At 40.9% G+C, this 14,829-nt stretch overlaps 1 protein-coding gene across 1 annotated transcript in view; it reads left to right on the top strand.

Annotated features, from left to right (window-relative positions):
- Nucleotides 1-5,668, top strand: part of LOC132818847 (endophilin-B1-like) — a 42,870-nt gene extending 37,202 nt beyond the window's left edge. The window contains exons 8-9 of the mRNA XM_060829981.1: nucleotides 2,372-2,594; nucleotides 5,146-5,668. Coding sequence (XP_060685964.1) covers nucleotides 2,372-2,594; nucleotides 5,146-5,253 — 331 coding nt within the window. The 3' untranslated portion in view covers nucleotides 5,254-5,668. The remainder of the gene's footprint in view (nucleotides 1-2,371; nucleotides 2,595-5,145) is intronic.
- The last annotated feature ends 9,161 nt before the right edge of the window (nucleotides 5,669-14,829 follow it).

The following is a 14,829-nucleotide window of genomic DNA, read 5'->3' as shown; positions in this document are numbered from 1 at the left end:
AGCCCCAGCCTATTCAGCCTCCCCTTGTAGCTCAAATACTCCAGTCCTGGCAACATCCTTGTAAACCTTTTCTGAACTCTTTCAAGTTTCACAATGTCCTACAGCAAGGGGACCAGAATTACATGATGTATTCCAAAAATGACCTAATCAGTGTCCTGTACAGCTGCAACATGACATCCCAACGCCTATAGTCAATGCACTACCCTATAAAGGCAAGAGTACCAAATGCTGCCTTCACTGTCCTGTCTTGCTGCGACTCCACATTTTCAAGGAAATATGACTCTGCATTCCACGGTCTCTTTGTTGGCAAGACTCCCCAGAACCTTAGCATTAAGTGTATAAGTTCTGTCCTGATTTGCTTTATCAAGATGCAGCACCTCACATTCATCTAAATTAAACTCCATCTGCCATTCCTTAGCCCATGTAGAGCTTTGAGGTCATAGAGCCTGAAGGAGATCACAGAGATTGGGAGGGAAAGATCTGAGACCACAGAGGGTGTTTGAAATACAATGATGTGAGTTTTAAACTTCAGGGGAGCTAGAGTGGGAGCCAAAATTGATTTGTGAGAAAACAGGAGCAGACCCTTCCGCCTGTTATGTCTGTGTTGACTGTGAAGCCCTTCTGATACAATCCCACTTGACTGCATATGGTCTGTATCCTTATATTCCCTGCCTGTTTGCATGTGTCTAAATACCTCTTAAACATTGCTGACATATATTGCTTCTACTACCACTTCCCCTGGCGACGTCTTCCAGACGCGTACCATCCTCTGTGCTTTTCTTTTTAAAGAAAATTATCTCCCTTAATTTTTTGTCTGCCACCTTAAGCCTATCACCCTAATATTTTAACATTTCCATCATGGGGGGGGAAGATTCCACCCTATTCATGCCACTCAGGTCACCCCTCAACTTCTGATGCTGTAGTGAAAACAATCCAAGTTTGTCCAATCTCTTATTATAGCTAATACACTCCAATTCAGGCAAGATCCTGGTAAACCTCTTCTGCAACCTCTCCAAAGCCTCCATATCCATCCAATAGTTCCTTTGGAATCATTTCCTCAGTTTCTCTCTGAAAAATGAAAGGTTCACATATAGAGGAACACCGTAACAGAGGGACTTCTATGTGTGTCTGCATGCACTCAAATCACTGAGGGTGGCAATGGGCAGGTTGAGAAAGTTGTGACTAAAGTTTATGGAACTCTGCATTTAAATAGAGGCAGAATACAAAAGCAAAGACATTGTGGTGAACTTTTATAAAACACTGATTTGACAACAGCTGGAATATTACATCCAGTTCTGATTACTACATTTCAGAAAGCTCATGAAGGTGTTTGAGAGAGTGCAGAATAGATTTATGTGAATGATTTCAGTCAGAGTGAAGAAGCTGGGATTTTTCCTTCTCTCAGAAAGTGGATCTGAAAAACATGCATCAACATTAATTTTTGTTTACATTATTTTTGCCTATTTAATTTGTAACATGGTATAGAGTCTATTCCTTCCTTGAGGTGATAACTATTACACATTGGTGACAAGTTAGATATCATTAGATCTGCCCAGACCAGGTTTGGTAGAGGTAATCATAACCGTGATGCATCTGTACAAAGTACGTAAGGAGAAAGTGTTCCCATTAGTGGAAGGGATAGAACCAGAAGACATCAAATTAAGATGAATGGTACATGAATGAAAGGTGACATGAGTTAAAATCTGGAATACACTGCCAGGGGCTGGTATGGAGGCAGATTTAATCATGGCTTTCTAAAACAAGTAGAGCAATTATCCAAAGAGAGCGAATATGTAGAACTAGAAAGAAAGGGAGGAAGGGATAGGTGGATAAAAGCAATTACTGCAGATGCTGGAATCTGAAACCAAAAGAGAAAATGCTGGAAAATCTCAGCGGGCCTGGCAGCATCTGTAAGGAGGGAAAAGAGCTGGTGTTTCGAGTCTAACTGACCCTTTGTCAAAGCTAAAAAAAAAAGGGAGAAATAGGGAGGTATTTATACTAGGCTGAGAAAAGGTGAGTCATGGCTCCAGAAGCAAAGGTAGCAATAAAGAGGAGAGTTGGACTGGGCAGCTCAATGACATTCACTGGAGTGAAGCTTTTTAATGTTTAACCTGTTACCTGAGTGTTATGGTTACAACCACGAAAAAGGAATGCATTCTATGCCATGTTGCAAACTACATTGTTTTTACCTGTGTTAATTGATTTTAATGCATGTTTTTTGGTAATGTCATCAATCTCTCCTTCACTTACATTTTACGGTTGGTGCCAGAATGAAAACATAATATTAAAAGGAGGTGACATATGACCTAGAGATTAGGTCTAGAAATTGCTGTTATATGAATTAAAACTTAATTATTTTTATTGTTTTCAGTTTTCCAACCACATTTTCTTCCAACAACAATCAGGCAGCTTCAGCTTCCCTTCCACCAAGCACTGTGCCAAGTTCTGCATCTTCCATCCCGCTGAGCATACCAAACTGTCCAGTACCTGGTAGTAATGATTATAAAGTGGCATCCAGTGGTACCAGAAAGGCACGGGTGCTGTATGATTATGATGCTGCAGACAGTAATGAGTTGTCACTTCTGGCTGATGAGGTATGTCATAAAGTGCCCAAATGTTTGTTTGAAAAGAAATGTTTTCCTAATAATACGGTCAAATTATGTTCATTATTTATAGATTTCCCCTGAATTGGCTATGGAGACACAATAATCAGATTCACAGAATGCCTCCTCTCTGACTGGGAGGTTATGAAAAGAGATGTTTCCTCTGAGAATCTAGAGCTAAGTGGCACTATTTAAAAAATAGGTGCTGGTGCAATGTGAACAAATGAGAAATGCTTTCTTGCAGAAGCCTATATGTATTTGGAGGTCTTCCTCAAAAGATGGTGGAATGAGAGTCTTTGAATGTTTTTAAGGCTGAAGTAGATATTTTCTTGGTAAGTAAGGGAATGAAAGGTTACATGAGTAGGCAGGAATGTGGAGTAATCAGGCAGGCTGTTATAGATTTGAATAGCTGAGTTACCTACTCTTCCTATATCTGTGTATATTCAAAGTTGTATTTATGAATCCACTGTCTCGTTGAATAGGGGTTTCTGGATTCCCTTATCTTAGTGTTTCTGTTTTTAATACTTAACTCATCTCTCTTGTGCCATAGAGTTTGGTCTTTCATATTTCCAAGTGGCCGTTATTTATTAGAAAATGGGTATTGACCACTTCCTTTGTTTCTCTTTCTGATATGAGGTTGCTGAGATCATTTTTGGCATGCACTCTATTTGAAGGTTTCTCAGGTCTTGGTCTGTGTGGATCAGCTACTTAATGTCTTATTCAGCCGAAGTATCAAGGAACCAAGTGAATTAAATTGATCAAACGTTTTTGACCATATTATGCGTCTATTGTTCAGGATTGGAGAGCAATCAAAATATGAAGAACAATTACAGAAATAGAATCGGGGGCCTAGAGGCAATAAACAGTTCAAGCTGTATTGGAGTTGATGAAGTTCTTAACTGGATATTCCTTGGACTTAATTTTCACTACAAATAGCTCCCCAATTTCTTTCTCTCCTATGTTAAACTCAATGTGGTGAATGTTTATTGGAGCTAATTTGAGAATTCCCATGCAATGCTATAAATTTTACTTCAGCTTTGTGCATTTGAGCCATTTTGTTGAATTAAACGCTCAAAGCTCCACTAAAGTAGTACCCTATGTTACCTGCTTTGTATTGTAGAGTGTAGTGTAGAGTAAAACTCAATATTAACAGCATATTCATTTTCTCGGTGAGACCTGAGTGCTTGTAACTGAAGTAATGGGGACTATTCAATTTGAAATGATACTTCAGCATAAGCTGATGTACACACAATTGCATTTATAATTTGAATGCTGAAGAGCAAGACAATTTGAATCTAATTATTGATCTAGTCTGTTATTCCATTTCCAATTTTAAAAGCATGTGGATATTAAGTGCTTGAACTGAATTTTGCCTGTTTCCAGTAAACTGCAATTTTATTCCAAAAGACTCAATTTCACTTCTGGTTACAGTTCAGTGGCTCAGAATCCTAATTTAGAGAGCTACGTTTTAAGTATGTCCTCATCTGCCTGTCCCCTTTACACTTGAGCACAGCCACCATCTTCTCAAGGTACTATATGCCAAGAAGGAATATTAAAACAAAATCTCCTCTGTGTGTTAAACCTAAACCTTGGGAATCGAGCTTCTTGGCACTCTTGCTCCAGTAAAGCACCAAAAACTTTGTAGTGCTTTTAGCATGGAAAGTGGATCGGATCAAGCAGGAAATAAAAATGAGGAGAAACGCAGGAATGAGCACTAAGCCATGGAAGGATACTTAAGAAATGAGAGAGAGAGATTTAGAGATGGTGTTAAAGAGAGCCATACCAAAATAGGTGAAGGTTTATTACTAGCCAAGGGCCAAAGAGAAATGGGATTGTATAGAAGACCAGAGTCTGGAGATGTAAGCATACCAAAGTGATATATGTCCTTGAGGCCAGAGTGATTGGATGAGCAAGACAAAAGCAATATGTGAGCTTTGTAGCTTTGTGAAGCTGAAGATGGCATTAGAATGCGAAGATGGCATTAAAGAATTCGAGCTGGTGACAAGTGAATGAGCAATGTGTTTGTGGAGTTGTGGAAAAGACTGTGATGTGGATCTGGGCATGAGTTACATTGATGGATTTAGGATGTGTGGTCTGAAGGTCAGCAGTAAGTCATCATGATCTGGTTCAACTTGGCCAAGAGACTGAGATGTGGTGGAATTGATGGTTATTTGTATGATATATTGCTGTTGAGAGGATGGGGTGGGAGATTCTGGTGCATTATCAGAATAGCTTGAATCGGAACCTGTTTTTTCAAATACTTTTTAATGGAAATATTATGCTGCCATCAGTGCTTTATACGAATATCTGTTTTGTAATAATATATTCACCTTCATACCATGGCATGTCCTGACATTTACTGTAGAATATAGTTTTAATTCCTGTTCTGTAGTTTAGTTGGATCTCTCCATTTGTACCCTCCTTTCCTCTTCAATCATCTATTTTCCCCTCGCTTTCCATTATTCCCATTTTCACCCCTGTCAGCTTCTCCTCCCACTCCCTCCTTTGCCACAGCTAGTAATAGATCTGGTTTCTGTTTCAGGTCATAACAGTTTATAGTTTGCCGGGAATGGATTCTGACTGGTTAATGGGTGAAAGAGGAAATCAGAAAGGAAAAGTCCCCATTACATATTTGGAGCTGCTAAATTGAGTATGTGACAACCTGAGCCTTTTCATATTGGTTGTAATTGCAATATATTTAATTACAGCTAACTTTGTATAAAGCAGTTTATGAAATGTCTTCCATGCAACGTGTCTCTGAAATGTTAGGGATCAGTTGAATTCCATGAATGGCAAAAGTTGCATGTTGCACTCATTAAAGCAAGTATATAAGCCCTTGCTTTTAAAAACTTTGAATATTTTTGTGCCATGAATATTATTTGCTCAACAATAACAGCTTCATTTTCTATTTAATATTTCATTAAAATAACTTTCATACTTTAGTGGTTGAAAATGCATTTCTTAATTAAACCAACTTGAATACAAAGTCCCAGTATTTCTAAAACTTTATTTCCAGAAACATGGAATTCAGCTTATAAATTACATGTGCTTGACTAAATGTTAAAACTGATGTACAGCATTGCCAAAATAAAACAAATTGTGAAAAATTATGTTTTTATTATTTTATGTGTATATTTTGAAACCATGTGTGTACATTCACTGCTATACTATATAGTTGGTGAACTTATGAGGCCATTTGAATTAAATGGAAATAATCAGTAGACCACATAAGATTTCTCCTGCATTGCCGTCTTCCGCCCTTTGTTTTGTGTTGGAGAAAGTCTCTTTCGGTACATGGCTGGCTGGTTCATTTTAAGAGGATACACTTTATGGTGTTTTCCTCCAGCTGGCTTCACCAACCTGTTGTTGACTCTAGCTCCAGAGATGTGCTGCTGTGAGCCTGAATATTTGACCTTGCAATATCCACTTCAAGCATCACCAGACATTGAGAGCCTTTCCACATTAATGCTGCAGATTTCACTTGCTGGCAGTTCTGGAATGCACCTGTCAAAAAGATAAGCAAGCTTTCTTTCAAACTTGAGCTCCAGGATCAAAACATTGCATTCAACGCACTTTTTTAAAAATTGTCAGGAACATGCGGTCCTCCAGAGTTACCAGTGCCATCTCTGGTGGTCTCAGAACCTTGTGATGGACAGGAGGTAACATAGGATTGCTGGGCGTTCTGGTCAGTGATACTCAAAATAGTGTGTCAAGCCTGAAGACTGTGTAAAACCCAGCAACAGAAGATAATTGGATGTGGCTGCTGGGCATAAGTTTAATGTTTACTAAGTTTAGTTTTGTTTGTTAAGTTTATCTTTGTGAAGTTTATTCTTATTAATGTTTATTAAGTTTAATTTGATTCATCAAGTATATTTTTGATGTTGCTTCAATTTCTGTTTTGCAATTGTAATAGATTTTAAACATAAATTGTCACCTCCTTTTTCCCTTTTGGCAGCACCTTCCAATCCCATGACCTTATCTTTTAGAAAGACGAGGGCAGCAGATGACCAAGGGTGGAATGGACCTCTGTCTGCCATTCCTTCATTGTGGATTTTAAAATTCTGGAACTCTCTAACAGCACTCTGTGTTTGCCTACACCCTGTGGACTGCAGTGGTTCAATGAGAGAGCTTGCCAACATTACCTCACTGAGCACTTAAGGATGGGCTGAATATGTTGGCCTTCCCAGTGACACACATCTCACTCATATATGTATATTAGGCACACATCCACTCCCATCTTAACTGCAAATTCTTGTGTGAAGTGTTGTTTTGTTTCTCCAAAGGAAGTCTGATTGGAAGGACACAAAGTCACTAATTGCATTCTACGTTATTGAGACAAAGGTGATATTTCACTCCTCACCCTTTTTGACTTGTCTACAATCTTTGATGAGGTCATTCGCTTTGCTCCTCCAGCAGCTCTTCATTGTTCAGTTGGGTGGGGTTGTTCTCACATGGTTCTATTCTAAATGTAACCAATGAAACATTTGCAATCCCTTTTTTCCTGCTCTGACTTACTGCCCCCCTCAATGACCTGCCCTCGGCCCTCTACTACTTCTCTCAACATTGTCCTCCCTTACAGACATCATCTGAAAGTATAGTACTGGCTTTCCCGTGTGCACTGACAACACCCAGCATCACCTCCCTCAAAAACTCCATTTGCTAAGTTATCTATATCTAATATCCAGTACTGGACGAGCAGATATTACCCTCCAGTTAAATATTAGGAAGACCTCAATCTTTTTCTGATCCAAGCTCCGTTCCCCAACAGCAGTCTAGGTTTGAGCCTGTCTGTTTGCAGACTGTGTCACGTTAACCAGTGGGCGGTATGGTGGCACAGTGGTTAGCAATGCTGCCTCACAGCGCCAGAGACCCGGGTTCAATTCCCGCTTCAGGCATCTGTCTGAGTGGAGTTTGCACATTTTCCCCATGTCTGCATGGGTTTCCGCCGGGTGCTCCGGTTTCCTCCCACAGTCCAAAAATATGCAGGTTAGGTGAATTGGCCATGCTAAATTGACCGTAGCATTAGGTATAGGGGAATGGGTTTGGGTGGGTTGTGCTTCAGCGGGTTGGTGTGGACTTGTTGGGCCGAAGGGCCTGTTTCCACACTAAGTAATCTAATCTAACCCTGCGGTAAAGTGCAGCTTATTTCTACCTCCTTAATTGCCCTGTTGGCTTCCACATTCTATCCTCCCATAAACTCAGGTGATTGCACCAAATGCCACTCCAAATGTTCACTGAGCTACATTGGCTCCTGGTCAGGAATGGGTGGATCTTGAAATTTTCATCCTTATTTTCATATCCTTTCACAATCTCATCCCTCATTACAGCCATAAATTCGTCCAGCCCCAAAACCCTCCAATATCTCCAGTTTCTATCTCCTGAGCATTGTGGATTTCAATTGCTTTTCCCTCCAGTTGCTTCAGCCCCAATTTCTGGAATACTCTACACTCCTCCACATTTTTGCATTGCTGTCATCTTTGAGGCACTCTCCAAAGTCTACCCCATAACCAAGTTTATAATTCATCTCGGCTAATATTTCCTTATGTTGCTCAGTGCCATGTTTTGTCTAATGCACCTGTGAAGGGCAATCACATCACCTTTAATGTTAAAAATTACACAACACCAGGTTATAGTCCAACAGGTTTATTTGGAAGCACTAGCTTTCGAAGTGCTGCTGCTTCATCAGGAACCACCTTATGAAGGAGCAGTGCTCTAATATGTGGTTGGGGAACTGGTTCAGGAAGTAAGGATTTAAGTTCTTGAATCACTGGGGTACATTTTGTGGCAAACATAAATTCTACAAGAGAGACGGTTTGCTGTTAATAGGTTAGGGACCAGCATCCTGGCAGGCAGGTTTTCTACTGCAACACTGCTACATTTAAACTAAGTAGCGGGGAGGGAGGGGACAAACTGGATGTATAAAAAGGAAGTTGAAGGGAAAGTTAGAACAAGAGAAGTCAAGAAAGACAACTGTATCAATGAGGCAGAAAATTCGAAAAGGGATCATGATGTAAGGTTGAGTGGAATAGGAGTTGATGGGAAGGGTGAGAGCAGTAACAAATTTAAAATACTGTATATAAATGCACGAAGCATTAGAAATAAGATGGATGAGCTTGAGGCTTTTTTGGAAATTGGCAGATACAATATTGTGGGGATAACTGAGACGTGGCTTCAAGTGGACAGGGCCTGGGAAATGAATATTCAAGGCTACACGTGCTATCGTAAGGACAGACTGACGGGCAGAGGGGGTGGAGTGGCCTTGTTGGTAAGGGAGGATATTCAATCCATTGCACAGGGGGACCTAGAGTCAGGGGATGTACAGTCAGTGTGGATAGAGCTGCAAAATACTAAGGGTAAAAAGACCCTCTTGGGAGTCATCTACAGGCCCCCAAACAGTAGTCTGGATGTCGGATGTAAGTTGAATCAGGAGCTGAAATTGGCCTGTGGTAAAGATGTTACTACAGTTGTTACGGGGGATTTTAACATGCAGGTAGACTGGGAGAATCAGGATGGTATTGGACCTCAAGAAAGAGACTTTGTGGATGCCTCAGAGATGGATTCTTAGAGCAGCTGGTGCTGGAGCCGATCAGGGAGAACGCAATTCTGGATCTAGTATTGTGTTATGAACCAGAATTGGTCAGAGACCTCGAAGTGAAGGAGCCATTGAGAAGTAGTGACCATAATACATTAAGCTTCAATCTGCAATTTGAGAGGGAGAGGGTACAGTCAGAAGTGACAGTCCTTCTGTTGAATAAAGGGAACTATGGAGCTATGAGGGAGGAGCTGGCCAAAGTTCAATGGTGCAATACCTTAGCAGGGACAACAGTGGAGGAACGATGGCGGATATTTCTGTGTATAATGCAGAAGTTGCAGGATCAGTTCATTCCTAAAAGGAAGGAAGATCCCAGGAGGAGGCATGGGTGGCCGTGGCTGACGAGGGAAGTTAAGAAACATATAAAGTTAAAAGAGAAAAAGTATAACATAGCAAAGATAAGTGGGAAAACAGAGGACTGGGAAGCTTTTAAAGAACAACAGAGGATTACTAAGAAGGAAATACATAGAGGAAAAATGAGGTACCAAGGTAAACTGGCCAATAATATAAAGGAGGATAGTAAAAGCTTTTTCAAGTATGTGCAAGGCAAAAAAATGGTTAGGACTAAAATTGGGCCCTTGAAGACAGAAACAGGGGAATATATTACGGGGAACAAAGAAATGGCAGAAGAATTAAATGGATACTTCAGATCTGTGTTCACTAGGGAAGACACAAGCAATCTCCCTGAGGTAACAGTGACTGAAGGACCTGAACTTAAGGGAATCTGTATTTGCCAGGATTTGGTGTTGGAGAGACTGTTAGGTCTGAAGGTTGATAAGTTCCCGGGGCCTAATGGTCTACATCCCAGGGTACTGAAGGAGGTGGCTCGGGAAATCGTAGATGCATTGGTGATTATTTTCCAGAATTTGATAGATTCGGGATCAGTATCTGAGGATTGGAGAGTGGCTAATGTTATACCACTTTTTAAGAAAGGTGGGAGAGAGAAAGCAGGAAATTATAGACCAGTTAGTCTGACCTCAGTGGTGGGAAAGATGCTGGAGTCTATTATAAAGGATGAGATTACAGCACATCTGGATAGTAGTAACAGGATAGGACAGAGTCAGCATGGATTGATGAAGGGGAAATCATGCTTGACTAATCTTCTGGAGTTTTTTGAGGATGTAACTTTGAAGATGGACGAGGGAGATCCGGTAGATGTAGTGTACCTGGACTTTCAGAAAGCTTTTGATAAAGTCCCACATAGGAGGTTAGTGAGTAAACTTAGGGTGCATGGTATTGGGGGCAAAGTACTAGATTGGATTGAAAATTGGTTGGCTGATAGGAAACAAAGGGTAGTGATAAACGGCTCCATTTCGGAATGGCAGGCAGTGACCAGTGGGGTACCGCAAGGATCCGTGCTGGGACCACAGCGTTTTACAATATATGTTAATGATACAGAAGATGGTATCAGCAATAACATTAGCAAATTTGCTGATGATACAAAGCTGGGTGGCAGGGTGAAATGTGATGAGGATGTTAGGAGATTACAGGGTGACCTGGACAAGTTAGGTGAGTGGGCAGATGCATGGCAGATGCAGTTTAATGTGGATAAATGTATGGTTATCCACTTTGGTGGCAAGAACAGGAAGGCAGATTAATACCTCAATGGAATTAATTTAGGTAAAGGGGCAGTACAGAGAGATCTGGGTGTTCTTGTACACCAGTCAATGAAGGCAAGCATGCAGGTACAGCAGGTAGTGAAGAAGGCTAATAGCATGCTGGCCTTCATAACAAGAGGAATTCAGTATAGAAGCAAACAGGTGCTTCTGCAGCTGTACAGGGCCCTGGTGAAACCACACCTGGAGTACTGTGTGCAGTTCTGGTCGCCAAATTTGAGGAAAGACATTCTGGCTATTGAGGGAGTGCAGTGTAGGTTCACGAGGTCAATTCCTGGAATGGAGGGATTGCCTTACACTGAAAGACTGAAGTGACTGGGCTTATATACCCTTGAGTTTAGAAGACTGAGAGGGGATATGATTGAGACATATAAGATTATGAAAGGATTGGACACTCTGGCAGCAGGAAACATGTTTCCGCTGATGGGTGAGTGCCGAACCAGAGGACACAGATTAAAAATACGGGGTAGACCGTTTAGGACAGAGATGAGGAGAAACTTCTTCACCCAGAGAGTGGTGGCTGTGTGGAATGCTCTGCCCCAGAGGGCAGTGGAGGCCCAGTCTCTGGATTCATTTAAGAAAGAGTTGGATAGAGCTCTCAAAGATAGTGGAATCAAGGGTTATGGAGATAAGGCAGGAAGCGGATACTGATCAGGAATGATCAGCCATGATCATATTGAATGGCGGTGCAGGCTCGAAGGGCTGAATGGCCTACTCCTGCACCTATTGTCTATTGTCTGAAAGCTAGTGCTTCTGAATAAACCTGTTAGACTATAACCTGTTGTTGTGTGATTTTTAACTTTGTCCACCCCAGTACAACACCAGCTCCTCCAAATCATGATCACCCTTAATGTAAGAGTTGAGGACATTGTCACTCTAATTCTGAAGAAGAATCACATTCGAGTTAACACTAACTGTTTTCCTTCCCACAGATACTGTCGGGCCTGCTGAGTTTCTCCAGTATTTGGTTTTCATATTTCCAGCGTCTGCAATATTTTGCTTTTAGTTTTTACTTTGTTACTCTTCAGATCTCATTGCAGCCTCCTCCAGTCAAATAGTGAATGACAGTGTTGGGTGCACCAATGTCAGCAGTGCAAATTATCTGACAGGGCCTGACCTAATTTTGGAAAAAAATGAAATTTGCTCAAAGGGTTTCATCTTCTCAACTGCTCAAACGTTGCACTGACAGATATCAAACTGCCACCCCTTTCTCCCCACCCCATCCCTGCCATTATACGCACTTCATTAATTGTGTTCTTTCAGCACCTTTTGCAATCTACATGAGAATTGAATAATTTCAAGTGGTTGTTAGATTGTGCTTTCTTAAACACTTGAATTTTATTAAAAGCAGGAAGGGGGAATGTTTGCATTCTAGCAGTATCTGTGGGAGACGGAATAGAGTTTGCATTTTGGCTTTGATTTGATTTGATTATTGTCACATGTAATGATGTACAGTGACAAGTTTTGTTTTGCATGCAGCACAGGCAATGAATACCATACAAGGTGCATAAGGATTTTAGAGCAAGGAATACAAAGGGAAAGATCAAATTAAATTTTAAAATTTTGTGTCATGTAACTGTTTAAAACCCACAGTTCAGTCTTTTATTTAGTCAAGTGGGAGATGTCATCAGATCACTTTGGCAGCACATTGGTAAGTTTTTGGGGGGTATGTCTGAGATAATATTGATTGATACTAAATCAATTGTCAGTTATAAAATCTCACTCTGTTCTTTAGGAATAAAAATCTGCCATCCTTACTTGGGCTCTGGTCTGACTTTTCAATTCCCTTTGAGGCACTTGAAGAATGGCTCACAAATGGCCTTGCTGTCTCTATGCTCCATCCATGAAAGAGTTTATTTTGATAAAAGGTGGTGTTAAGTTACAGGTCAGCCATAATGTGAACAGGTTCAAGGTCTTGGTCACACAGGTGCTGTGGGGTAGGTCAGAGATCAGATTCTAGAACCATAGGAAAGTTACTGAACAGAAATAGGCCATTCAGTATGTTATGTCTCTGATTACCAGCACTTGGTCCATAACCTTGCAGGTTACAGCAGTTCAGGTGCAGAGTAAGGTTCCTTTTGAGAGACGAGGAATTCAGACTTTATTCCAAAACTGAGCACCCACCACCCTCTGAGAGAAATGGTTTCTGTGGAATGTCTCAGGAATACCAGAGTCTACAGTTTTCTGACTCTGAGGTACAAATTCTGTCAACTGAACCAAAGCTGAGACTAAGAGGTCAATCAAAGAACAGTAAGGTGGCTTTCAAGAATAAACATCCATTTTACCAATGCACAGTTGAAAGATGCATTGCAAACATTTACCAAGGGTCTTTAGCCAACACCTTACAATCACACAGCAGATGCCATCCAGAAGGATGAGGGTGGCTGAGGTAGACAAATTTTGTTATGCAAAGATATTAAGGGATTATGGGCCAAAGTCAGATATGTGGAGTTGGGCCACAGGTCGACTGTGATCCCATGGAATGGGCTCAAAGGGCTGAATAGCCTACTCCTGTTTCTAGATATATAGGAACACCACTCCCTGGAAGTTACCTTTCTGACTTAGAAATGTCTTGCTGTGCTTTCAGGGCTGCTGGGTTTAAAAAAAATCCTGGCACTCTATCCTTGACACTATTGTTTGTCTAACGACCGCATGCAACCTATAGAGATTCACGAAGGCAGCTCATCATCATCATCTTACCAAGGGCAAATAGGGGTCACAAAAAAAGCCTTAGGAGATCAGACAATTGGATCATTGGAATGTAATCTCCACAATTAAACCAGGACTGTTGTGTACATGTTCTTCTATGTTCTGTATTAACACAAAACTAGTAATGGAGAACTTCATGCCAAACTTTCTCTGCTGAACTCACTTCCAATCCTTGAAATAAAGAGTTAATCTACCAAATCAGGGTTACTGTAGCACACAACCAACTGCAGAAATTTTCAGCATGAACTTTATTAGAAACTGCCACAGTATTTATGCAGCAGAGTCAAAATGATGAACATTTCCCTTCCTGTGTCTGTGTTGCAGTATGAACTAAGGTTCATAGTGCATAAAGATTAAAGTTTATTTTATTAAATCAACCATTTGGACATGGGAACTCCTGCCATAAAGCTAGGGACATACCACTGTGCCCTTCGCTTTCTCTGTTTTCATTGGTTTGCGAAATTGAGATAGAATAAGTGGCCCCTGCTTGAGTCCATTTCAAAAACATCAGGCTCCAGACTATTGCAGGCTTTTTATTAAATAGTGACAGATCCTGTTGCACCAGTTATAGTCACCAGATGGTAGCACTAATAATGAAATAGATCAAGGGCCCAGTGTGCATTAGAGATGGAAGGTTTTTTAGTCAAGTCACAACATCTAGGGAACACTGAAGAGAAGGCTCTTTTCTGGTCAGTGGTTTGGGTGCAGAGTATACCAGAGCCAAACTCAAAGAATGACTCAGTTGAAAACAGAGTGCTGAGCCAGGTCGAGGAGTATGAGGCTGATGCAGAGCAAGATAACAAGGATGAACAGCTGGGTAAACAGGCCCTTTAATCTAGGTTCTGGAGTTTGTACGAGCTGACCACTGGCATTAAATTGTGACATTAGGCACTGGAGGTGCATACTCTGCCATTTCACAGGTCCAATCAGTATCTATTTAATCATTTCCAATGCCAGTAAGTTGCATTACAAACCCAAACCTGTATTAAAAGAGATTTACTGCAGAATGTAAGTGTGAAGAGGAGGAATCTCTCTCAAATGAGCAATTGTGCCATTCTGGAGAGCAGTAAACTTGACCTATTTAAGATACAGTGAAACTGTTCACTGAAATCAGTGAAGATAAGATCTTTTGGTGAAATAGATTACAGCAGAATTCGGGAGAATTCTCGCAGATAAGGCAGTTGAGAATGTTGCTTGAATGCTGCAATGCTTACTGTGTGCAGGTGATGGTGCCAAACATTGAGAGCTTACAAGAGCAACATTGTATTTTCCTGGAGAAATATTAAATGAGTCGCCTTGTAGGTTCCTT

This window comes from Hemiscyllium ocellatum, chromosome 9 (genome assembly GCF_020745735.1).
Source record: "Hemiscyllium ocellatum isolate sHemOce1 chromosome 9, sHemOce1.pat.X.cur, whole genome shotgun sequence".
Lineage (NCBI taxonomy): Eukaryota > Metazoa > Chordata > Chondrichthyes > Orectolobiformes > Hemiscylliidae > Hemiscyllium > Hemiscyllium ocellatum.
This window is presented reverse-complemented; position numbering and strand designations above follow the sequence as displayed.